At 34.8% G+C, this 27,834-nt stretch overlaps 2 protein-coding genes across 3 annotated transcripts in view; one reads left to right on the forward strand and one right to left on the reverse strand.

Annotated features, from left to right (window-relative positions):
• Positions 1 to 12,980, reverse strand: part of LOC110460645 (probable E3 ubiquitin ligase complex SCF subunit sconB) — a 40,385-nt gene extending 27,405 nt beyond the window's left edge. For both annotated transcript variants that reach the window (XM_021513677.1, XM_021513676.1), the window contains exons 1-2: positions 12,552 to 12,980; positions 6,103 to 6,572 (exon numbers count right to left, since the gene is read on the reverse strand). In XM_021513677.1, coding sequence (XP_021369352.1) covers positions 6,103 to 6,336 — 234 coding nt within the window. In that variant the 5' untranslated portion in view covers positions 6,337 to 6,572; positions 12,552 to 12,980. The remainder of the gene's footprint in view (positions 1 to 6,102; positions 6,573 to 12,551) is intronic.
• LOC110460646 (actin-related protein 6-like) lies at positions 9,912 to 27,552 on the forward strand. Its single transcript, XM_021513679.1, has 12 exons — positions 9,912 to 9,994; positions 14,207 to 14,324; positions 18,414 to 18,482; positions 19,115 to 19,238; positions 19,961 to 20,099; positions 20,790 to 20,846; positions 21,371 to 21,469; positions 22,731 to 22,851; positions 23,222 to 23,345; positions 23,679 to 23,754; positions 24,171 to 24,236; positions 26,139 to 27,552. Exons 1-12 carry the CDS (start codon positions 9,924 to 9,926, stop codon positions 26,266 to 26,268), a joined length of 1,194 nt encoding a protein of 397 aa, XP_021369354.1. The 5' UTR covers positions 9,912 to 9,923; the 3' UTR covers positions 26,269 to 27,552.
• The last annotated feature ends 282 nt before the right edge of the window (positions 27,553 to 27,834 follow it).

Consider the following 27,834-nt stretch of genomic DNA (forward strand, 5'->3'; position numbering starts at 1 on the left):
TCTAAAATATGTTCCTTTTTTCTCTTTTACAAAGCAGTAGGTTCTTTAATATACCAGTATAAGTTAACTTTTCATGTACTGATTAAAGCAGATGATTGATGATAACACTTAAACTGTTTAGATTTAATCAAACTCAGGTACAAATTACAACTATTTCTTAACTTTGTGTTCAAAACAAAATATCTTTTACATGATATTTACACTGCATTCCAAAATGTTGAAGTTTTTATTGTTCGCTCAGACAAGTTAGTTTGAAAGAAGCTTGAATTTTTAAAGGAAAAATTCTGATGAATTATAATATTTGAGCTCTGGACTTGCTAGTCTACTGGTAGATATTATCAGAATTGTTTAAATCTTATTTAATGACTAAACACATGTGATTGTCGTACCTCACAGCCGCTAGATTTCTTTTTAACTGATTTACAACAGGTTTTACGCTATCTAAATAACATCAGTCACACCTACAATATATTGTGATGTATTTATTGGTAACTTACAAATAATCAAACATTTGTGTCAAATTGAACCATTCATTCAAAAGAAATGCTCAGGTATATATTTCACATTACCGTTAAATGAAATCACCAGCTAACAAAGAAATTAAATGAATACTTCCACTAAATTTACACTAGACTGATAATGGCTGAAAAACAACACTAGAGAACCTGAAAATTTACTAGCAAATCACCATGACACTTCCTTACCCTAAACAATGCCATTTAAATATTTTCAGCAGCTGGTTACAATGGTGACAAACAAACCCTAGCTAATATTAAGCTGATTGTCTACTACTTATATATCAGTATACACATGGTCTTATTCCTTTATCCATTGTTGTTGATGTAAGCCATTACAGATTCTAAGCTTGCCTTGTTAGCTTTACATAGCACACTTAGAATATCTAATAAATATCCTACCATACTAAATACATGTATACTAATATCATGATTATTCAAATCTTCAGAAGTATACATCAAATAGAAAAAGAGTGCCTTTTCAAAAAAATATGTTCTTCAAAAACCATTTGAATTAAAATAAAATTAATATGACATCATAACTAGCCTTAGGTTACGCATGGTTTAAACAACAGCTCCGAAATATTTAAGCAGTTTAAGCACACTTTGTAATCGTTGAACCTTGAATCTCCCTTAATGCACACCTATATCAATACTCATATCCATATACAATGGGTCCTCAATGTAAATTCATTTAAAAATGGGTCAAATTGTGTGTTCAATTAAGTGTTAGGATTAATGTATTTCGACAAGTTCATTGTGAAGATTTACAAATATTGCTTCAGTTTCTTTATATGTGCTCAGCAGAGTTACTACTACTCTAAACCCACCCTTCCAGACATTTCTCTGTTTACAAAAAATATGAATGAATAATTAAAAGATATTATGTAAATATTTTCTAAACTTGGAAATGATGACAATTTAAGTTCAAAAAGGAATGTAATGTGTCACTTCTAACAGGTACTTAAGTAGTCCTACAACCATAGCCAAGAACTATAGATCACCAGCCAGTCTAGTATACTTGACACTCCTCCTAACAACAGTTCCAGCAGGTTGTTATAGAATTTTAATACCAATATGTTTTTAAATCATACTAAAACACGTCAGATATACAAATAAAACTTGTAATACTATACAGTAAATAAAACATGACTTTACAGTGTTTCATGCATTTTTCCTCTTGTGCAGCTTGTATTACATCATATGCACACAGCTAGGTAATCAATTCATAGATCAATTAGGATTTCCTTAAATATATTTCAGATAAAGTAGAATGACAAAAACATGTTTATATTATCAATTGTTCTTACTACTTATAACTTGTGTCTATACATGTTATCAGGCCAAGACATCTGTATGCCTTTATGGCATATAAAAGGGTTTATATATTTTTTACCCCCGTGACATTATAGATATTTGCATTGTACACAATGGTCCTGTTGATATAAAACAATTATTGGTCTTATTAACACATATTGTGTTTCTTAACTGGACATCAGAAAGGTGTATGTGTGTATATTTACTACATGTACAGTTTGAAACGTTTTTTATGAACATGTGGCACTTTAATGAACATATCTGTATTGAAATGAATTGTCCTACTACCCCTGTACCCCCAATTACTTTTACAGGAAATTGTACTGTAGATAATTTCACATCTATTATTTTTCTGATCTTATTGTTATCAAATGAACAGTAATTATTTGTTTGTCCTTATCAAATTGCGCTTAACAAAGGTGTCAATTAATGTAATAAAGAGAAGTTGGAGAATAAAAAATAAACAATGACCGTTAATTAGGGAGACAGATTTAAGTAGATAATGAAGGTGAAATTAATGCCTAATATTGGATTAAAGTAAGACCAATCATCAGACTGCCTTGACAAAAACAAGCACACCACTTCTGGGTCAAGTCTTTATAGCCATAAATCTATTGATTGGGAATCATGAACTCATTATTGTTTAAGTAAATCAAAATGCTGTTCTAGCACTTACATGGGACATAAAAGTTTCCTAGTTAAATAAGTTGTGTTTAAAGAAAGTTCTTTTTAATAAAAAAAATTCAAAATTCTGGTATTAATAAAAATGTAATTGTGTCTATTGTCTACATTTTTATTGAGAAATCTGCTTCTTTCATTAATTGTTGAATTCCAATAGAATTTTGAAAATATGCTTTGTAATTATTTTCGCAAACATCTTTCTCTAAATATAAGACAAACTATATTTTACAATAATTATGAAACAGATTATGACAAATTATATTAATCATTCTTGATGGCCCGGCTGTTAGTGCACAGGGAGGTTTTAATGTGGGAGCAAACTTGAGTACCCAGAGAAAACCCACATGGTTGTTGTCCAGGTGAATATTCCTACATCTTATCTTTCACATCTCCACATCTAATTGGGGAATCAAACCCCAGCCGCCTTACCATGTTATCCACTGCGAAACCCAACCACCCTATCACCATCATCTCTCTCTTCAGCTAATCACACTCTCAACAATTGGCTCCAGAACTACGTTCTCATGTAATAGTTTTTGTTTCGGACCAAGTTATACCTTAACGGGAAACGTTAACACAACAGTAATTCAAAAGGTGGAGCACGAAAAGGACTTGGGGATTGATTTCGATAATAACTTGAAATTTACCAGCCATGTCAACACGCAAGCGTAGAAGGCCAACAGAATGGTGTGATTAATATTTACTTTTACCTACATGAACGAGGCAATGTTCGCAAATCTATACAAGTCTCTAGTAAGATCTCACTTGGAGTACTGTACATCAGTCTGGTTTCCAATGTACAAAAAGGACCGGAAGACACTAGAAAATGTTCAACGTCGTGCCACCAGGTTGTTGCCACATCTCAAACATCTAAACTATGAGGAGCGTCTGCGAGTTTTAGGAATACCTTCCTTAGACTACAGACGGGAAAGAGCAGACAAGGTAAACCTTTACAAAATATGCAATGGACTTGTAGATGCCAACATGGATAAATTCACAACTTTCGAGGCCAGACAGAATGTACACAACACCAGAGGAGACAACAAAAAACTGTTCAAGAAAAGATTTAGGACCAAACTAAGAGGAAATGCCTTCTCCAACCGAGTGACCGAACCGTGGAACAATTTAGACTCTACCATAATAAACGCTCCATCATTAAACTGTTTCAAATCAAGACTGAACTGTGCGTGGAAACATCACCCAGGAAAATTCAGCCCCCCATGCTACAGAGCTGGAGGTGCAGACCGGGAGTCCGTACCAGTAGCATTAGTAGAAGCGTCAGTAGTAGTCGAAGACTAATGGTATGACGTCGACAAGCCCACCCTGATCCCTGATCGGTCTCTAGATCTGTCACCGTACACTATGTGATTTTAGCCTCACCAGTTAAGACTATAATCAGTACAAAAAGAAATCTCAATGACAAAACAATCATTAAACTCACTTTGACATCAATTTGCAACTGGATTGTTACAACAGATATGATAACTCAATAATCTTAACATCCATGTCATCCACTGTATGAAGATGTCACCTCCTGACATAAATGTGTCTATGGAGGTGCGGTAGTCTAGTGGTAGGATGCCAGGCTCGTAACCGAAGGATTCCGGATTCGAGGCACAGCACGGCACTGTACTCTGTACACTGTAAAGTAGATACTTTACTCCACTTGTTTCAGTCTGCTTAGCTGTAAATGAGCATATGGTTGGGCAGTGCTAGAATTGTAGAATGCTAGCTGTGAGTGCCGAAATGGCAGCACCGGCTGTATGCTCTCCAGGGAGTTGAGAACGATATTGGCTGGTTGCAAAGGCCCTATAACCACGGATAATAATTTGTGGACTGCTTTGAGACGACCTACAAACTAGGCTGTGATAAAGCAATATATAAGAACCTCAAATTATTATAATTATTATTACTATTATAACATCCAACATCGTATCACTTTTTACCAAGTTTTCAGATACAGTACTAATCACTAAAGAGCTCTCTAAAGCTTGTTACTAGAACAGCTAGTCCCTCCAACATAAGGGCTTGAGAAGACACATCTGTACAGATTGGAATAAGAGTTAGACAAGTCAGTATAACCCACACTGTATGTAACATACATCTGGACTTTGAACTCAGCCTGAACAGGACCAAAAAAATGAAGATATTTGGTCTAATAAAAAATATTAAATATTTCTAAAGTCATTTTTTGCTGAGTAATATATTTTTTGTTTCTACTTTATCTTGAAACAACTTCATGTTATTGATGTGCCTTGGTTACAGGCAAGGTGTTTTGGGATCTAAACAGATTTACAACCAATCTCACAGCACAGTAAATTTAAATTTCCCTTTCTTTTGTTTACTTTACCATCAAAATTTATCCCTGCTACTTAACTCAATAAATATTGGGTTAGACTTTTTTAAGTGGCATGAAGTCAAGATTATTCCTATCAAACAGTACATGTATTTAACAGTTGTTGTCATCCAATAACATGCTAATGAATAAATTATGAAACTGTGAATATAATGAATACATTTTTGAAAATGGTGCAGCATTTGTAAACACTATTTCTTTCAAAAATATGTCATTGAACAGCTGATCTTTACACTTTTCTCTATTTCTGATGTTAAAGTTAATCTTGTAAATGATCAAAACAGCTAATTTTAACAGAAGGACCTTTACTTGACTGATGTTCAGAGTTAAGAATGTATGCTACTTCACATTATACCTGTGATTAGTGTAAGGGGTTATATCCCTTTTACTATAACTCTTTTGTTTAGCAATTGCCTCATTATTATCAATGCATGTGTAACTTCAATTGAGTCAAAAATCATTCTTTAATAAAACTATTTCCGAGGTGTCTTAATCTGAACTCTTCAGGTATGGAGATACACAGTAAAGGTAACATACATCCTTAAATACTTGATGGGAGAATGTCATGTAAACATTAAGCCTTAGAAACAGTGATGAATGTTTTAAATTTTTGAAAAATAACATATTTTATAACTTTCCAGCAGTTTGATGAAATACATCCTGCTACATGTATGTAGCTGACGTGTAACCATTTATTTATATGCTTAACTTACAGAACTATACTCACATTGATATTGTATGTAACACTATTAAATCACACTCAGCACCATACTACATCAATAGAATGGAAACTTGCAGCCAAGATAGTCAATTAATAAAATATCAAAAGCTTCAATCTGTTACACCGGTAAATTTGATCAATATGTTTCTATATAAAACTTTGATTTTGCATCTGTTATTTGGTGATAGTGCACATGTGATGAGAAAATTAACTGTCTGCAAAATTAATGAAATATTGATTGGTTTTAATAGTTGCCATGGCTGTGAAATCAGCTGCAACAAATATTGTGGGTTTTTTTCAAATCTCATTATCAGGACAACAATTGAATTGGACATAAGATATCATGATTCCTTAATTAATAGTCTACCTACATTTTCCTGCTTAAAGATATGTAGTAAGATCATGGACTCAGATCAGATCTAAAAACAGGTTATTTTACAAAACAAACAAATGAATCACATGAGAATCTTTGATAACCGATTTTTTATACTAAAAAAAGTGTTTTACGTTACCTGTGAGTGACTCCAATTTTCCATCCACATTGAGACTTTGTCTAACTGCCTATCAAACTCCACACTGCTTTGGGTAGGGTGCCTCCCACCGTGCCCCCTCCAGTCCAACAGTCGCCGGTCATCTTCCTCACCCTCGGGCCTCCGCCTCCCTGTCTTCCCGTCCCTCTGTGGTGACAGGTGCCCCTTCCTCCCAGCCGCTGCAACTATTGGCGGTCTTTCTGCGACGGCGTTCATAATTCCCTCCTTCCGAAAGTATCATGAATAGCACACTTTGAATAGCTGTTGGTCATTTTACGGTTTAAATACCCACGTTTAAAAGAGCATTCTTGTGTATCAAGCGTATACACCGAACACCGGTCTCCAACTGCAGCAAAATCGACAGGTGAACACAAGCTTGGCAACACGGCACAGGTACACTTTCACGACTATAGCTCATTTCAATTAAGTCCGAATCCGTTACCGTCCGATCCCTGAAATACACATGAATCCACATTTATTACAAATAAAGTAACTACACTTATATTTTCTTACATACTGCATTCATTTTTCCTCAATGATAAATATCTTGATGACCAAGAGAAATTTTCTAATTCGTCAAAAGAAAAGTTTCCTGAACCACACGTGGCCCTTACTTGATCGTTGTAGTTGCCATAAAGTGCCAATCATGTTGTATACATATTACATTGCGATTCAATGGGGTCATAGAATTGTTTCAGCAGCTATGTTGTGATTTAAACTAGTTTTAGGAATTCAGATTATCTCTTGGTAAAAATGTCATCCCACTGATGTATGTATACTATATATATAGTGTATCAAAATCATTTTTACCGAGAGTTGACTCTGGACCTTCAAATTTCTAGTTATATCTAAACAGATCAGTTTAGGTCCAAAAATGGCTGTAGTAGCATAATATCGGTTCATGTGTTACGATTAAATACAAAAACTAAATAAAGGACCTAAATGTATACTGCTAAAATATCCGTGTAATGCAGCAACGAAATGTATATAACGATGCCTCCTTCACAATTAAATGTACTCACTTTTATATATTTAAAGTATGAATATAGACCTTGAATGCATTTTTTATAAACAGATATAAACATATTGTTGTTTAATTTGACTAATCCAATCCTACGGTAGAGATGGACAGAGGAGATTTATAGTAAAGTGGTACAACAATAAACGTTTTAATGACTGGCTCATTTCAATGTAGTGACGACGCTATTATCGCTGATTTAAGAGTTAATATACAAACACTAGCTAGTATAGGTCCCAATTGCACGAAATGTGTTGGTCGTAAATACACAAATTCAACAGAGTGTAATTGAAAAATATATTTCGTATAATTTAATTTGATTTCAAACATATTCAGTAATGGCGATGGATTCCTCATACGATATATCCTTAATAAAATGTGCATGACTGAAAATTAAATCAATGTGAAGATCAGGAATGGTAGAATGAGAACTGTTGATAAACTACAAACAATGTAAGCAACGATTTGAAGCAGAACCGAGTGATATTATGACATTGACCTTTGACATACGTCTCTGTCACAGTTTGTGTGTGACGTCAACAATAACTGTACTAATTTGATGACATTCCATCAAAGAAATGGTGTTTTAAAAACTTCATCAGAATCATATTACGACCTTGATCTTTGACCTTGAGTGTTTATAGCCTCCATACTATATATCTGTTGATATTGCGACCTTGATCTTTGACCTTGAGTGTCTACAGCCTCCATACTATATATATGTTGATATTACGACCTTGATCTTTGACCTTGAATGTCTATAGCCTCCATACTATACATCTGTTGATATTACGACTTTGATATTTGACCTTGAGTGTCTGTAGCATCCATACTATATATCTGTTGATAACTTTAAGAACCTGATATTGGTTTCTTTTCTCTGTTTGTGTGAACAAAGGACTGCACCAAAGAAAACCAAACAATTGAACTCCTCTACCAACTACACTCGTGACGGGAATTCAAAAATCTGCTAAGATAACACCACATCATACTATGATTGGATCAGCTTTTACCAAACGACGTCAAAAGCATATAACTTGATATTGAACTCGAATGCGTACATACACGAACCTTAGTATATGCCCATCTTTCACACATCCCGCTTTATGGCACTAACTGTGCTACATTTAGGAGGATTGTCCTGCGCTCACCTTTGCGTATTAATGGATCTACTGGTTAGTTTCCCACGAGATAAACAATATCCTTCAGATTTTCGATAAATATTATCCGTTTTGTCATTAAATATTTAACGAGATACACTTTATAAATACATGTATTCTATTTTGGGTTCCTTTGAAATACAACCCACTTCGCGATTTTGATCTGTTCGGTTATAGCCATTACATATAATGGTTTAACGTTTATAGGATGAGTCTAATACTTGAGTCAGTATCGTAATATATGTTTATCTATATCTGACCTGATTGTGCATGTTAAACAAAATCTGATAAAAATAATTCAGGAAACGTCCGCGTGATATTTTACAGGGTATACGTACTGTTATTTACATCATACGTTATACATCCTTGTTTGAGTTTCGACATTTTAAAACGATATACGTTAGAATACTGACGTCATGTAATAGATCCCTGGTAAAAAATATATATATAATAACATATCTTACTATATAGACACATGTTAATGCGTACATATAGACCTGTGAACTAAGTGTTACTTTGCGCATGTAACAGGATATACAGAAATGCAACGACCAGAACGGGACCCCAACCCGAGTCCCTCCGAAATCTAGCGCTCTTCCGCTACATACAAACAAAGACATCAATTAAGCTTCGTTAATTACCATCTCGTCCGTGAACCCAAATGGAAAGTTGATGCATTTAATAATGTTTATTTACTTAATATGATAAAATGATTCCGTCAACTACAAATTGATATTTCTTACGCATGGTTATATACCTCTAAAAAATCACATAGCGACATGACACCGACGTTAAATACATACTCCTCACAGTAAGTATCAGACATCTTTGTTGTTGAATAAATACACACGATTAAATTTATTATTACGAATGCTTTAAAACAATCAGGCAATGTTACGCATATCCAAATTCAGTACTTTTTTTTAACTCATTAAACCCTTTGAATATCTATACTTCTAAGTACAGGTATCATGACAGGTCTATACAGGCCTTGTTATCACCCACTGCACCTGTAAATAATTTTCACTAGTTATTGAGAAACAAGTCTTCTTCAATACCTCCTAATGCAACCGGAAGTGAAGTGGACAGAATTAAGAAGCACCTCAAGAAGCGACTGACGCTTACAACGGTGTCATAATCAATGAACCAATGAACCAATATCCTGAAAGTGTTAGTAACAGCTGAGGTTTGTATTTTCCCGGTTTTTATACTGTTTGCTGTTGGGCATAGACTCATCAGAAATAATCTAGATAAGATTTTTCTTCATGCCAAAATCAGTTCAAAGATTATTGTTTCAAACATTCATGGACATTTATAACTAACACCTTTTATTAGAGTTTTATAAGAATGCCTGATCATCAGATAGTCACGTTTTTCTCCCGGAAGAGTATTGAAACGGACTATAATTAATGAGTGAAATCGAAAGTTGAAAGAGAAAGTGAATGGTGTCGTAAATGACCTAGTTATTTCACCGTAAAATGTAGCATTTGGTATGGTACATGCTCATTATTTATATAGTAGATATGTGGTATTAGTGTGCGTTTATGTTCATTTTGATAAATTACGCGTCTGTTGATAATAAAACATATGTAACGTAAAGCGGTCGTTCTGCATGTGTTTAAAAGATGGCGGTCATAGTGCTCGACAACGGAGGCGGCTTTGCTAAAGTTGGATATTCTACGGACAAAGAACCAAGGTAGCTGTTGTATAATACACCCACAGTTTCTTCATGCGATTTTAAAGATATCTATTACCATATATATCAAATTGCGATTTTTTTTAATATAATATGCATTCATTACTCAACATTGACTTCATATCATGTTGATTTTTTCGTTGTTTATGTTGATAATCAACTCTCCACTTCAAGCATAGGCTGGATTCAGTAGAAAACACAGAGACAGAATACCCACATTTCTGTTACATTGTGAGGAATCTAAAAGTATAAAACCAGAAACCAAACAAAATACAAAGTTGAAATTATGTTAGTACCAATGCCAAAAATCTTTTATAAAAACATCTTTTGGGAAGTAGGTTATCAAAACATCACCAATACATTCAAGTACTGAAACATCACAGTGCCAAAACGACTAAGTACTGTAATGTCTTCACCCCTTGTTTGTGTTCTGTTTATTTGCAGTTTGATCCATAGCATGTTGTCTTGTTTGGATGCAAAATTTGATGCAAAAAGTTGAATTTTCTCTTTACTGTGGTTCCACTTCCCTCGTAAATATTTTTATCTATTTAAATTTCATAAGTATTGTTTTTTGTTATTAATTCATGTGAAGTTATATGTAGTACTATAGCAGCAGCGTCACAAGAATGATATATGTGCATGGGGTGGAATTAGCCCCTGGTCTACTCACTCTACTGGCCTGTGTCCAGTTGCATTTGTTTTCCAGGTGGACCAGTAGATATTTTGTAAATTCATCTGAAATTTCAGCAGATATTAAAAGCTTTATTTTAAGCCCATAATGTACCACAGCTTCTAGATTTCAAAATTTCTGGTGGGGAGTCAGAAGACGTATCAAGTTTGGTACTTGCTTTGGGCAGCAGCCCCGTTATCTGAATCAGTGCACTTCAAACAGGACCAGTAGATTTTTACTTTAACAACTAATATTGTTAAATTCCACCCCAGTATGTGTAACATCACCAACTGTGTATTACCACAGAATATTACCATAAAATATAATGTCACAAATCCAGTACAGCTGATGCCAAACTGGTGGTTAATCTTATCTTTTTTCAGTTTCTCTTACAAAATATGTAATTGAATATGTTAGCCTGGTTGACAGGAATGTTCTAACGTAGGAAAATTATGGATCAAGCAAGGCCACATTCAAACAAATTGAAAAAATATGCAGGGTACTTGCAAATAAAATTAAAGGAAACTTCAAACCAAAGCTGATTTAGTCGAAACAAAATCCTACAAAAGTCTCCAACTAATATTTGGCATCTATACATGTCCGTTGGCTGTTAATAATACCTGGCGGCACTCGTAAAGGTTAAAGGTACACATAACCCGAGAACCATACTGACAGCAGGTCATAGTGGTAACATACTACATATCTATATACTAGGGTTATACTGACAGATTCAGACTCATGAATGAAGTAAATGTAAATAATACCAAATACAACAAGATATGTAGATAATAAACCACAGAAAACAACTACCGAAAACTTCTAAGTTCTAAATGACTTAAAAGTAAAAAGAACTCTTATAAAAGTGATAAGGGGAATAATGTATTTAATCTTTAAATTGATGATACCCTTTGTTGTTGAGTGATTGCTGGTCATATGACATTAGAGAGCTAGGGTAAAATGTAAGGCTACAAAATGAATCTTGAGTTTGTTCAAGATTTTATTGTTTTTGATCAGATGTCAGGGATAATCCTGGAAGGGGCCATGGGGCCGTGCCATTGACCCCTCAAAACTGAAATTGACCCCTCCATGTTACAATTTTCTTTTAATTTTACATAGAATGGCCCCTCTTAATTTTGATATTGACTAAAAATTGCTGAAATGACCCACTGCTCTCAAATTCCAGGATTTTTTCACATTATATTAAATATTATAGAGAAAACATATTTTAGAGATATTATAGTTGTTTTAGAATACATTATATTTTTCATTTGAAATATTTAGTAAGTTATAGATATTTTTGTATTCAAACCTGAGTTATTAAACTAGAAAGGCACAATAGTTAACACCCCCTATGATAAATATTTATCCTTTTCAAGTAATTTCAATATTCGTACTGCATTTTTCTGCTGTCCTTTTCAAGTAATTTCAATATTCGTACTGCATTGTTCTACTGTTGGAAATAATATTACATTGTAAGCTGTGTATTGATAATCACAATCACAATGAATTCCTCATCATAAAATATATTTACAGAGGGTTAAAGTTATGAATTGCTGTGAGCAATTCCTGGTACAGAGTGCAATAAATTACATTAAACACCTTGGTACTTGCTACATGCTTGTAGAAAATGATTTTACCAATAACTCAGTGTAGCAGTTTGTACATTTAAAAGAATTTGCGAGAAAAATCGTGTTGAAACTGATTCTGAAAAAATATCACCCCACAAAAATGTCTGTTAGCGTGTCATACTGCGCCGCTTCCTTTTCTGTCATTGTGATCTACCTGCATTTTCAAGGTGTCATGCAGCTTGACAATTCCAGAATAAAATTATTTTCATATTCCAATAAAATAAATTCCAAGTAAAACAATAATACAGACTTGACTTACCTGTAATGAAGTACGTGTCTGTTATACATATATCCCATATCTCTCGGTCTCCCTTAGGGAAGTGTCACGCTGATTAAAATCCAGTTTGTTTGCGATCTAACTCCAGCTATCTAATAATCTCATTTTTTGAAAAGAAAATTCACTTGGTAATAGATTTTCATGTTTGATAATATAATCTTTCCTCAAGACGAAACTTTAAGACCAGTAGCATACCTACATACAAACCTACACACTAGTAAGTTATTTAAACACATTGATTAAAAAATATGTACTTTAAAGATTTAAATCCTCCATTGTTTCATGATCAGATGTTATAGTTATAAGGATCTAAAACCAGATGTTGACAATGAAAACACTTTCAGACAAATTAGAACACCCTCATTGCTGTTAAATATAATTACTAATTATGAATATCAATTTTACGTTTATCTTAATAAGACACAGCTGTATTTATTGAAGTGGTAAAACAGAATATCATAGTTTGAATTATGTCAGTCAAGCATGAATTATATTGGTGTCTGTACAATTACATGGTGCGTGCTTATATTGGTATGTTTTGGCAGTGTGTCAGATATACATACAGGTCTACCCTTCCTAATGACACCCTGAATACAAACTCTGTCATATAGAGTAACTAAATAGAGGTCCCGTCTGGGTCACCGACTACAAATGACCATTATTTGGAGGACTTTGTTAACTGATTATCTCTAGGTTTATGTTGAGTTATAGCATGGCTGGCCTGTCTTACAGTACTGGCTCAAGTAATTAATAAATTCTTTAGTTTTCTGTGTACAATCTAAATTTATCATTGTCGATGGAACTAGACATGTGTATGTATGGACTTAGAGTTTATCAGGTAGATAATAAGATTGCAAAAGATATATTTATTTGTGAGGAAGAAATCTTGTCCAGATTGAATGTTAATCTCTAGATTAAATGTCATAGATCTGTATTCTTTATGAAAACTTATCAAGATAATTTAATAAATATATTTTATATATTAAAGCTTAAGCTACAGTTATATAAAAGTACAAATCACCTGTCTGAAATGGACACCTGTGATTAAAGATAAATTAGGTAAAATCTTCAGGTAAAAATTAACACAACTCCTGTTCAAATATAACTGTATCAGTTGTTATTCTGTTTTACTTCGAATGAAAGGACATGCATGTCCACCCCACCCTTAAAGGTAATAGTACTGGAGGTAAGTCCCTGGAACTTTATCTGAAAGTGGTTGAGATTCCTACCCAATAATTATAACTGTATAAATAGTATGAAGAGACCAATACACATGTATATATGATACCTGGAATGCCTCCAGGATCCATCCCCAGCCTACAAAACATAGTCCCTGGGTCATAACTTTACAAGAGTTGCGATGTTTTCCCTTTTTACCATGTATACAACTGCTGGGCATGAAGAAATGAACACAATCATGATATCAGAACGGACTCAAGGGTCTTTCCCTACCCCTTTTTGGACTTGCTGATTTCAAAGAGAGACAAATCTATGTATGTTTACAGGATTGGCCCCATAGTCCATCGACACCCCAGGCAACTTAGTCCAAAAGAACAAAAATATGATTACCTACCACTAATATTATTACAGCTGTTGTCATGTCAAGTGGAGGTTGCTTTCATTTTTATTGTTTTCAGAATTTTGCCAAATTGTGTGACAAAGGCTAAGAATGTACGAACAAGGATTTTCATTGGGGACCAGATAGACGACTGTAAAGATCTGTCTGGACTGTACTACCTTTTGGCCTTCCAGAAGGTAGGTAATCAATCAGCACACAAACTGACCTTTATGAGGAAAGTTCTATAAACCAGCACACAAACTGACCTTTATGAGGAAGGTTCTCTAAACCAGCACACAAACTGACCTTTATGAGGAAGGTAGTATAAACCAGCACACAAACTGATCATCTTTATGAGGAAGGTACTATAAACCAGCACACAAACTGACCTTTATGTGGAAGGTTCTATAAACCAGCACATGAACTGATCATCTTTATTAGGAAGGTTCTATAAACCAGCACACGAACGGACCTTTATGAGGAAGGTTCTATAAACCACCTTTATGAGGAAGGTAGTATAAACCAGCACACGAACAGACCTTTATGAGAAGGTTCGATAAACCAGCCCACGAACAGACCTTTATGAGGAAGGTAATATAAACCGGCACACGAACAGACCTTTATGAGGAAGGTGGTATAAAGAAGCACACAAACTGATCCTCTTTATTAGGAAGGTTCTATAAACCAGCACACGAACGGACCTTTATGAGGAAGGTTCTATAAACCACCTTTATGAGGAAGGTAGTATAAACCAGCAAACAAACTGACCTTTATGAGGAAGGTAATATAAACCAGCTCACAAACTGACCTTTATGAGGAATGTATTATAAACCAGCACAAAAAGTAACCTTTATGAGGAAGGTATTATAAACCAACACAAAAAGTAACCTTTATGAGGAAGGTTCTATAAACAAGCACACAAACTGACCTTTATGAAGAAGGTATTATAAAGCAGCACAAAAAGTAACCTTTATGAGGAAGGTTCTATAAACAAGCACACAAACTAACATTTATGAGGAAGGTATTATAAACCAGCACAAAAGTAACCTTTATGAGGAAGGTACTATAAACCAGCACGCGACCTGACCTTTATGAGGGTGGTTCTATAAACCAGCACATGAACTGACCTCTATGAGGTAGATATTATAAACTAGCACACGAACAGACCTTTATGAGGAAGGGAATTAAACCAGCACACGAACAGACCTTTATGAGAAGGTTCGATAAACCAGCCCACGAACAGACCTTTATGAGGAAGGTAATTAAACCAGCACACGAAAAGACCTTTATGAGGAAGGTTCTATAAACCACCTTTATGAGGAAGGTAGTATAAACCAGCAAACAAACTGACCTTTATGAGGAAGGGTCTATAAACCAGCACACAAACTGACCTTTATGAGGAGGGTATTATAAACCAGCACAAAAAGTAACCTTATGAGGAAGGTACTATAAACCAGCACGCGACCTGACCTTTATGAGGGTGGTTCTATAAACCAGCACATGAACTGATCATCTTTATTAGGAAGGTTCTATAAACAAGCACACAAACTAACCTTTATGAGGAAGGTATTATAAACCACCACAAAAAGTAACCCTTATGAGGAAGGTACTATAAACCAGCACGCGACCTGACCTTTATGAGGGTGGTTCTATAAACCAGCACATGAACTGACCTCTATGAGGTAGATATTATAAACTAGCACACGAACAGACCTTTATGAGGAAGGGAATTAAACCAGCACACGAACAGACCTTTATGAGGAAGGAATTATAAACCAGCACACGTACTGACCTTTATCAGGAAGGTAATATAAACCAGCACACGAACAGACCTTTATGAGAAGGTTCGATAAACCAGCCCACGAACAGACCTTTATGAGGAAGGTATTACCTATAAACAAGCACACAAACTGACCTTTACGAGGAAGGTTCTATAAACCAGAACACAAACTGACCTTTATGAGGAAGGTTTTATAAACCAGCAAACAAACTGACCTTTATGAGGAAGGGTCTATAAACCAGCACACAAACTGACCTTAATGAGGAAGGTTCTATAAACAGGCACACGAACAGACCTTTATGAGGAAGGTGGTATAAAGAAGCACACAAACTGATCCTCTTTATTAGGAAGGTTCTATAAACCAGCACACGAACGGACCTTTATGAGGAAGGTTCTATAAACCACCTTTATGAGGAAGGTAGTATAAACCAGCAAACAAACTGACCTTTATGAGGAAGGTAATATAAACCGGCACACGAACAGACCTTTATGAGGAAGGCATTATAAACCAGCACAAAAAGTAACCTTATGAGGAAGGTACTATAAACCAGCACACAAACTGACCTTAATGAGGAAGGTTCTATAAACAGGCACACGAACAGACCTTTATGAGGAAGGTATTACCTATAAACAAGCACACAAACTGACCTTTATGAAGAAGGTATTATAAAGCAGCACAAAAAGTAACCTTTATGAGGAAGGTACTATAAACCAGCACACGTACAGACCTTTATGAGGAAGGTTCTATAAGCCAGCTCACAAACTGACCTTTATGAAGAAGGTTCTATAAACCAGCACACAAACTAACCTTTTTGATGAAGGTATTATAAACCAGCACACGCACTGACCTTTATGAGGAAGGTAGTATAAACCAGCACACAAACTAACCTTTTTGATGAAGGTATTATAAACCAGCACACGCACTGACCTTTATGAGGAAGGTAGTATAAACCAGCACACAAACTGATCATCTTTATTAGGAAGGTTCTATAAACAAGCACACAAACTAACCTTTATGAGGAAGGTAGTATAAACCAGCAAACAAACTGACCTTTATGAGGAAGGGTCTATAAACCAGCACACAAACTGACCTTAATGAGGAAGGTTCTATAAACAGGCACACGAACAGACCTTTATGAGGAAGGTTCTATAAACCAGCACACAAACTGACCTTAATGAGGAAGGTTCTATAAACCGGCACACGAACAGACCTTTATGAGGAAGGTATTATAAACCAGCCCACGTACTGACCTTTATGAGGAAGGGTCTATAAACCAGCACACAAACAGACCTTTATGAGGAAGGTTCTATAAACCAGCACATGAACAGACCTTTATGAGGAAGGTTCTATAAACCAGCAAACAAACTAACCTTTATGTGGAAGGTTCTATAAACCAGCACATGAACAGACCTTTATGAGGGAGGTTCTATAAACCAGCACACGTACTGACCTTTATGAGGAAGGTAGTATAAACCAGCACACGAACAGACCTTTATGAGGAAGGTATTGCCTATAAACCAGCACACAAACTAACCTTTTATTAAATTTTGCCTGTGAGATATTGAATTCTATCAACCTAATAAAAATATACTTTCAGACTTTGTCAGATATCCAAAGTGGTGTTTGTCACAGTGTGAACATATAAGATACTGCCTTTCTGTATTTATGATACATCAAAATAGTTTAATTCCTAATTACACCATTCAAAGCCACAGAATGTCTGGTCAGATACAGATGAAGCAATGATAGAAAAAGTGATTGTTTTGGTACATCATTGCTTCATATACCAAGATATTCATTTTACTAAATTAATCAGATTTACCGGTAAAAGCTTTAAGCAAATCTAAATCAGTAGTAATGAGTATGTAGCCCATTGAAAATGTGACACAGTCTTGTTGTCATGCTTATAAAAATATAAGGGCCAACAATTGCACTAAGTCCCTAACTGTTTTGATGCAGCAGAATTTTTGTCATTGTACAGTGTAGGTAGTTTAAGAAGGAAATAAATAGAAATTCAAATGGTTTTCCATATGAATCTCCAATATGTTACTCATGGGGCAAATTATACTAGTATTTTTACATGTGTTTTGCTTTCATTAAAATACTGGTATTCTGCCATTCTCATGAAATGTACATAGTATTCAGCAGGAAATGATTCAATATCTTCCGCATGTCTGTCTCAAAAATGGATGTTGATAACTCAGCTTTAGACCAGTGAATGTGCAGTAAACTTCAAATTTTGCATTCCTTGTTGATTTACTTCTGAAAATACAGAGCAGTTTACTTATTAATAAGAACATGTACATTTAGATCTATACATATGCATGGGAGTCCACTTATTACAACTGATCTAAGTTTATTCCCTAATTGCAAAATGACATGACAACATGATTATATTTAAATACTAAAAGACGAAACATGTATATTTTAAAATCTTTTTATTTTGACTCCTATGTGTTGTGAAAACTGTGTACTTTTGTATAATATATTATCTTGTACATACAGGGCTATCTTGTTAACTGGGATATTGAGAGACAAGTCTGGGACTACATGTTTGGTAAAGATTTTCTCAAGGTGAGATTTACTTAATCAATGATTCATGTGATTAATATCTTATAAATATGGACGAAAATCATATCCTTCATCAGGTGGTTCTTCCTTAACAGGACTGAAGTTCTTCATCCTTCTGATGGCCCATTGACTTAACTCCACTGTCAGGCAGCTGCAGGTCCTCTAGCCCATTGGCTTAGATTCTGTTGTCTTGTACATTGTGTATCATTTCTACTGCCAGTTCCTGTATAAACATTAGCATAAGAAATCAAGTTCATATAAGGATTGAATGGCATTTTCTATATGAATCAGTGACAGGTGAAAATAAGCACAAGGTGTCTACAATATGATACTGTACAAGGAAAATAGACATTTGCACAACTTGTTTTTGAACACTAGTCATTAATAGAGAAATATTTTCATGTTGAATTTAGATTAAAATTCTTTTTCTCCAGTATGAATCTTCAATTTGAATAAAGTAAAACTGATGTAAGAGTTATGAAAATTGATTGGAAATTTCATCTACAATCTTGAACAAATTAAGTGGTATATAAAGTTTGGTAGAAGTCTTCCTATTCTGTATGTCTGATGATCATGATGTTCTAGGATATACACATTTCTACAAATATTGAAGATACCCTTGGAAATTGTTTCAGGCTGACTTCAATGAGACCAGTATTGTAGTCACAGATCCTTACTTTAACTTTGCATCCATCCAAGAGGCTATGAATGAGATTTTGTATGAGGAATACCAGTTTAAATCAGTTCTACGTTGTAACCGTAAGTATATGTGAACAAGCACAGGACAGACCTTGTTGACCTGTCAGTGTTCTAGATTATAAAGACTGTGATTATAGGAACTAAACTCAGTAAGCTAACAAGGCCATACTCTGCTGGTAGTTACACTAACGTCCTGACTGGAAATCTAATATATGGACAAATCAGAGTTATTTTTGTTTCGAATACGAGTTTATGGTTCTGAGAATTACCGCTTTTTGAGCTTATGCCGTGGTGCGGCGTCCGTCCGGCGTCAATATTTTACTTTAAACAACTTCTTCTTAATAACCAAAAGGCCTAGGGTGATGATATTTGGCCAGTAGCATGCTCGGGTGAAGGGCTACCAAGTTTGTTCAAATGAATGACCTTCAATTATATTCAAGGTCACGGGGGTCAATTGTCTTAAAAAACCTTTTAACAACTTCTTCTGAATAACCAAAATGCCCAGGGTGATGATATTAAGCCAGTAGCATGCTGAGATCAAGGACTACTATGTTTGTTAAAGTGAATGACTTTGACTTATATTCAAGGTCACAGGAGTCAAATTTGTTTAAAATCTTTAAACGACCTCCTCTGAATAACCATGGGTGCCAGGATATTAATACTTTGCAAATTGCATCTTGAGATGAAAGGCAATACAATTTGTTCAACATAATGACTTTGTTCGACTTTCAATCACAGAGGTGGAATGTTTAAAAACATGTTTGTAATCCTGACCATTGCAGCATCATACTTGAGTCAGTATAAGTACCGGAAGGAATGTCCAGACAAACAGCTTTGTACCATGGTGGTGGACACTGGCTATTCCTTCACTCATCTTGTACCCTACTTCAAAGGCAAGAAGATAGAAAACTCAGTCAAAAGGTACTGTAGCAAGCCAGAATATAAATTAATGATGTAGTAGCATTTATTTGCTAAAATCTTTTGAACGCTTTGCCTTTTTTCATATGAGTATTTATTTTTCTGAAATGTTGCCGTTTAAAGAAATCTTCTTGTAATTCTAAATGTCAAATAATAATATTTATTTTGCTTTTACTTATACTGATAATCCACAAAACTAGATACAAGCTTAGCTGCACAAAGCATCCATGTTGGTTTTCAGAATTTTTAGGAAATTTTCAAAGTAATTTATCTGGATGATGGGATTGCTAAAGATGTAATACTTATGTTTGCTTCATCTAAATTTCAAGAAAAGGGTTATGCACCATGAGTTTTATCTCTAGGTCTAAAAAGGTAATATGTGTATTTCTGGATTAACCCTGTTAAAAACTTGAGGTGGGTAGGGTAGATAGGCCTGGTAGGACAATATTTCATTTACATATCTTTTATGTAGGTTATACTGTACAAGGATCCTATATAAGTTTATGTGCTTGTTTAACATTGGCTCAAAATATTTAGTGTAGGTTGTCTCATTTGTCAAAAAAATAGAGACCGAGTTGTAGAGAAACCAGAAACATGCAATAATTCATTTATCAAGCTTTTTGACCTATACCAAGTACCTCAGCATTTCTCTTTTTAGTACATGTATTAATATACATTGATTTTCTCTTGCAGGATAAACATTGGTGGGAAAATTCTAACAAATCACTTGAAAGAAATCATTTCATACAGGTAAAATACAGGTTAATAGGTTTGACTCTAAATACAACTTATTGCCAAACTCATATACATGTAGATTTTATACCAGGAATAGTCTTTATTAAGGTAAAGAGTCAAAGTATTTTATTTGATAACTCCAATGAAGAGTTTTTCCAATTTGTTCAGAATTTGTTTTCTGTACTTGGAGTTGCTTGCCTGTTTAATATCATAATTTCCTTTTACCTAAAAAACCCATCTTTACTTTTCTGCGAGGATTAAAACCCAGGACCTCTTGAATATAATGCAGGGAGTTAAACCACTGTGTCACTGGTGGTGATATGTGTTACATTTAGTACTTTTCTGTAACATTACTGAGGATACATTTAAAATGTCTGAACTCCTTAAACGGTCTGCTGCCTATTAATTGGTCTTTGTATGTATCAGAAAAATAACTTGAAGGCCATTTAACATATTTTCAGTTTTTAAATTATTTTTGGTTGGGGCGTGGAGTTAATGCTTTGTAATATCAAGATATTGTTTATTCATTTTACTCACAGACAACTGATGGTGATGGATGAAACTTATGTTATCAACCAGCTGAAAGAGGATGTGTGTTACGTCTCGCAACAGTTTACCAAGGACATGGAGATAGCCAGGTAAGGGGAGGTAACTCATTTGGAAATTGATTCAGATGTTTTGCCATTATATTTTGTCAGTATGTCACCAAAATGAAGGAGAGTTTTTATATATACAATTTTTGAATTCAAAATGTTTGCAGACCTGTAAATTGTATGAAACTTTAAGAATGAATAAACATTAATCAGATATGGTAATAAAGACACTAACATTGACCTGTTCTGCACCACTTCTTGTAGAGTTAAATGTAATCATGCTACCACATATATTGAATCAATGACAAGCTTTTCCACGACATACTCCAAAGTGAAACATTTCAAACAGGTGGTCTTGGATGAACAAAGTGCGGTCTAAAACATATACCAGGTGAAACATTTCGACATTACCAAAAGTTTTTCAGAATTGGATTCCGGCATCATTTTCCTCCAAAAACCACTCATCTAAAATATCAGCCCTCTAGCACACATTTTGAATCAACCACAAGCCTTCAAATAACTTTAATACACTACAAAAAATTGTCGCACACTGATACCAACACGGGACTCTTAGTTTTTCAAACTGGCATTCTTCTGTATGTTTTGTTCATGAGACATCAAGAAACTATACAATTGATTTTCTTCCCCCTATTTTTCCTTTCCCTCTAACCTACTCCTTCACTTTTGTTTGTGTTTCCCTAGCCACCTCAGCTAAGCCCGTCACCCTAGCTACCTCGGCTAAGCCAGTCACCCTAGCCACCTCGGCTAAGCCCGTCACCCTAGCCACCTCGGCTAAGCCCGTCACCCTAGCTACCTCAGCTAAGCCCGACGCCCTAGCCACCTCGGCTAAGCCCGTCGCCCTAGCCACCTCGGCTAAGCCTGTCACACTAGCCACCTCGACTAAGTCTGTCACCCTAGCTACCTCGGCTAAGCCCGTCATCAGAATAATGTGACTGGGTGGAGTGTCATGCTACCTTGTCTAGTTATGACGTCATGTCAGTGACTCTGGAGTCACTCATTCATCAGTGGACAGTCCTCATGATGTTAGCTGTTACAAAGGCAAAAAAAAATTAACGGAATGAACCATCAGATCTAAAGTCAACTTCATGCTCAGCAGATTGAGTGTTTAAGATATTTGTGTTTAGTTTTGAGATTAAGTATTTAAGATATTCATGTTTAGTTTTGAGATTGAGTATTTAAGATATTCGTGTTTAGTTTTGAGATTGAGTATTTAAGATATTTGTGTTTAATTTTGGAAAACAAACAGAATTTGACTGTATACCTGGTATGTAAATTTGTTGAACAGAATGAAAGGTCCAAACAACACGATAGTGAGGGACTATGTACTACCAGACTATACCCACATAAAGAGGGGCCATGTAAGACCTCAGGGTGAGACTACAGGCAAGGCTAAAGATGGCGAACAGGTACATAACAATTTGTTCTTGGTCTCCTTTCATTTTGAACAGATCCATTTTTATGTGTCTTTTATGAAAACCTTCAACAAAAAGTATAGCACTGCTCCATTCAAATCAATCAGAAATGCTATCTGTCTTGAGAGAAAATGGACTTATTGCTTTAAACTGTATTTGTATGACTATAGCTCGTACGGATGTTATTTCCCCTTAGTCTATAAGGTAATAAGTTGACCTATGCTTATCACTGTAGCTCATTCAACTGTTACCTTTCTTTATATTAATTTGAACGTGGAGCTATTACTAAGCCTGTCTGTATCGGTGTAGATTAATACCTCCCTTTAGTTTGAACATAGAGTGATTGAATTGTTTATGGTTACAGATAATTCGTATGGGTAACGAGAGGTTTGCTGTACCGGAGCTGCTGTTCCATCCCACAGACGTGGGTATACAGGAGATGGGCATCGCCGAGGGACTTATCCACACAATCAGCTCCATGCCAGAAGGTACTGGAACTTATGGATGACCAAAAATACACTTGGATAGTATTGACTATAATGTAAATGTAAAGTAATGAACTACTTATTGGACTTTAAGGGAGTTTTTATTTAAAAAAATGATTAAACAATCAGAAAAGTTTGATTTTCATGAGCTTTCTGTGAACTATAATGATCTGCTCCATCCCCGTTTCTGTGAATGATTTAAAATTTAAGGAAAATTTGTTTAGTCAATTTCTTGAACATCTTTGAAAGTTCAGTAGAATGATATTTGGTTTTGCACATACATGTAAAAAAAGTCATTTGTGTAGATACATTGTAGATTATTATGTCTTATTACAGATATCCAGCCCCACATGTACAACAATATCGTGCTAACAGGAGGAAACTGTCTCCTCCCAGGATTCCATCAACGTCTGTAAGTTTCTGGTGAAAAAGGGATTTCTTGACTCTGGATTTATTTCTTTTTGTTGAAAAGAAGGATCTCCAGTATTTTGCTTGTTATTTTGTAGTAATTTTGACCGTTCAAATTTGAAATTTCTTCACATTTGCTAAAGTGACGTAACATATTTGTAGTTGTGTTTTAAGCATGAGTTGCTTTACCACACAATCAACACAGACATGCTTAGTGATGGCAGTTTTATTGAAAACGAAAAGCATGTATTCACAGGGATGCAAACTTTTCAGTCTGTAAAATTATCTTTCTGTTATATTTCAAAGTCAGATAAATACTTCAAAAAGTTATTTCATGTAATGACAAGGTACAATTATAATGTACAAATTAACCACAACATGTTTGTTTGTTGATAAATGTGTATTTTGTTTCCAATCCAGGGTGACAGATGCAAGGAGTATGGCTCCAGATGAATATGACCTGTCTATAACCAATCCATCAATCAAGTAAGCCTCAAATGCAGACTAATCAGATTAGTGTTATCAAGCTTGTTTGTAGAGACACAATTTTTGTACTGACTGTGTAAGAATGATGTACAACACTTTTCAGATATTCTTATTAAAGGACTTTAAATACATGGAGGATGCAGTAACTGTCTGAGAATACATGTTTAGTGTCTAAAATACAAAGAATACATGGTTAGTGTCTGAAACACAAAGAAAACATGGTTAGTGTCTGAAACACAAAGAATACATGGTTAGTGTCTGAAACACAAAGAATACATGGTTAGTGTCTGAAACACAAAGATTACATGATTAGTGTCTGAAACACAAAGAATACATGGTTAGTGTCTGAAACACAAAGAATACATGGTTAGTGTCTGAAACAAAGATTATATGGTTAGTGTCTTAAACACAAAGATTTTATGGTTAGTGTCTTAAACACAAAGATTTTATGGTTAGTGTCTGAAACACAAAGAATACATGGTTAGTGTATGAAACAAAGATTATATGCTTAGTGTCTTAAACACAAAGATTTTATGGTTAGTGTCTTAAACACAAAGATTTTATGGTTAGTGTCTGAAACACAAAGAATACATGTTTAGTGTCTAAAATACAAAGAATACATTGTATTGTCTGAAATACACAGAAAGTTCATAGAATTTACATGGTAAGTGTACCAAATACATAGAGAGGACATGGTTAGTGCCTGAAACACAAAGATTACATGGTTATAGTGTCTAAAACACACTGAATACATTGTATTGTCTGAAATACACAGAAAATACATGGTAAGTGTATCAAATACATACAGAGGACATGGTTAGTGTCGACTAGAACACAAAGTTAAGGTCCAAATAAATAGGGATTACCTAATAAGTGTATGAAATGGTGAGGAAAGATGAAGCCAATATATATTAGCCTTGTATTTTACATTCACTATGTTATCTGTACAGTTTATCCTGAAATCTTCCTGCAACCTTACAATTTCGCTCAAAAATAATGACCAAAACTGCATACTGCAGTCAACTCAATTTGAGCCCATGTCCTTCCAAGCGTTTCACAGCCTTCCCCCAGCTTTTTCTGAGGGCAGGTGTCAATATTCTACTACATATTCCCCGAGATCTTGCTTTGCCTCCATAATGGAACTGTTATGGATATCTAAAATGTAAAAACAAAAATATTTAAGAAAGTTTCAAAACCAAAATCTAGAAATAGAATACTTCATTACAAGAGCTTTAACTCAGACCAATTCATATACACAAGTCATCCTGGTTAGCTGCTATCTAAACGTGGGTAATTGCTGGCCTGGTTAGCTGCTATCTAAACGTGGGTAATTGCTGGCAAATTCTAACATGTTTTTTTATATGATTTGAACAACTTCTCAATGGTCTTCACTTATGAAATTGTTCTAATAAGTGCCCCTCTATTTTCTCCTTTTTACATGGAGCCTGCAGGATTATTAGGTGAAAAATGGAAACCTTGTTCACAAAATTGCTGAGTTCTTTTGTTCAATATGGCACCAAATGTTATGTAAAAATTACACAACTGACCAACAACATGGATGTTTTGAGCCCACTTATCACATAGGATTTAAACACATATTTATTTGACAGCTGAATCTCTGTTTTGAATGTTTTTGGTAGTGGACATAATTAGAATATGAAGCATTATCATGCCACTTCCCCTGATAATCAATATGGCTGTCTGCCTTTAAAAAGACAGATGGTGTCATTTTCAATTTTGTGCTAATTAGTTGTAAAAGTCAACCTTAGGTTCTGATGTTGTGATTTCTGGTTTTATAAATTTCATTACAAAAAATAGCTAATAATTGTAGTAAAATGAGTATAAAACAATCATTACTGAAGATGAATGTGTGCTTATATAGTTTTGACTTACTGTTTTCAGTCCTGCCACATATGCCTGGTCGGGCGGTGCAATGCTGGCTCAGGACCCAAACTTCAGTAAAATTTGTGTTACACGCGAGGACTATGAGGAAAATGGACACGGTATATGTCAGGAAAAATTTGATGTGTGACAAATAATGAAGAGACAGCCGTCCGGATAAATTTGAGGAAGAAGCAAGCAGGAAAAGACGAACAATAGACTGTTGACTGTCGTGAATCACTTCAGTATCAGATTTTGTTTCAGTGTCTAATCTTACTGATTATTTTAAACAGCAACAATATCCTCCCATCAGGAAAACCAATTCGACAAAAACATTACCATCTTCAAAAGTCAGTTTTGAAATTCTGCAGCGAGTGATTTTCGAGGCTACATTTTTACACAAACACAATACCGGTACCTTTGTCCATTCACACTGGGAGAAGCAAATCACCACCTACATCATGTGTTCAAAAGATGTAAAAATCACATATTGTTTATTGCTTTAAAACATGAAGCAAAAGTGCAGATGATCACTTCATGTTAAGCAGTTGTGAGCTTATTTTCTGTGAGAATGTATACACGCCATTGTTTAAATATCTCAGTGATATGTACATTGTGTATGTACAGGTCATATATATTTGTTCTAGAATATTGATTCTCAGGATCAATATGAAATTTTTCATGATTTGAAAGACAATGTTTTAACTTGCTCACCAGACGTGTTCATGGCATTTTGATGTATTATATTGTATTGTAAGTCAGCTCTCATTAATATCATAAGGTATATCTCATTTACCTCTGGGGGTACACAGTTCAACCAGCAAGGAGATATCCTAAACTGAGTCAAACGTATGTGAGATTGAGGCACTGAATGTTTGTAAGGAATGGGTATATCTATTGTAGTCACAAAGACATTTACCATGATGTTTCAACCTCCTAAACTGTCTTGTATCATACTGTTGTCATAATATTGAACAGTGGATACCAGCTGGTTTATTAATACATACATTACTTATATAAGGATCCAGTGTTTAAAACTCTGTCCAATTTAGATTTTTGTCTAAATCGGCCAAATAATTTGGTTTGACAATGACAGTGTATAACAAGTAGACACTCTACAATCTGGTACTCTCGCCAGTCATCCAAATACCTGGTCCCAGGGATGTCTGGTTTAGATAGAATACAAATAAGTATTCTATTCTATTGAAATAAACATGGAAGACTTAGGTCAGATTTGTTTGTGATTGGAAAGTTTTGTCCAGACACAATTATTAAGGAACATTGTACCTGTACAAATGACATGACTTGATATTGATAAGTGTGAGATCATTATATCCATCCTCATTCCCAAACACATTTTTAGTTTTTCTGGTGATTTTTTGTGTTTGTTTTTACAAATGTAGATTTCGTTTCAGGAATGAGACATTCAGTGAAACAAAATTGCTATACATATGCTCCAGATGCTGGCATCTGGTCTGCATTATAATGATAGAGAATAAAACTTAATGTATACCAATGCCTGAATAATATCAGACAGAAAAACAAATGTTTGGTGAACATTGACAATAAAATATCAATTGATGTTGCCACTGTCTTTTAAGTATTTTACTTGGTTTTTATCTTCATTTGTGTGCCAGTCATCTTTCATCTGTCAATTTTCTTGTGTAAAGGGTATAGATCAGAGGTCCCTAAAGCAATGATTAACAAACGGGCATCA

This window comes from Mizuhopecten yessoensis, unplaced genomic scaffold (genome assembly GCF_002113885.1).
Source record: "Mizuhopecten yessoensis strain PY_sf001 unplaced genomic scaffold, ASM211388v2 scaffold10447, whole genome shotgun sequence".
Classification (NCBI taxonomy): Eukaryota; Metazoa; Mollusca; class Bivalvia; order Pectinida; family Pectinidae; genus Mizuhopecten; species Mizuhopecten yessoensis.

Bases quoted from the DNA above. Each gene is read 5' to 3' on its own strand.
- LOC110460646 (XM_021513679.1), top strand. From the start codon at position 9,924: ATGGCGGTCATAGTGCTCGACAACGGAGGCGGCTTTGCTAAAGTTGGA. The intron at 21,470-22,730 runs GTAAGGGGAGGT...TTTGTTGAACAG, and splicing joins AAGGACATGGAGATAGCCAG to AATGAAAGGTCCAAACAACA. The intron at 24,237-26,138 runs GTAAGCCTCAAA...TACTGTTTTCAG, and splicing joins ATAACCAATCCATCAATCAA to TCCTGCCACATATGCCTGGT.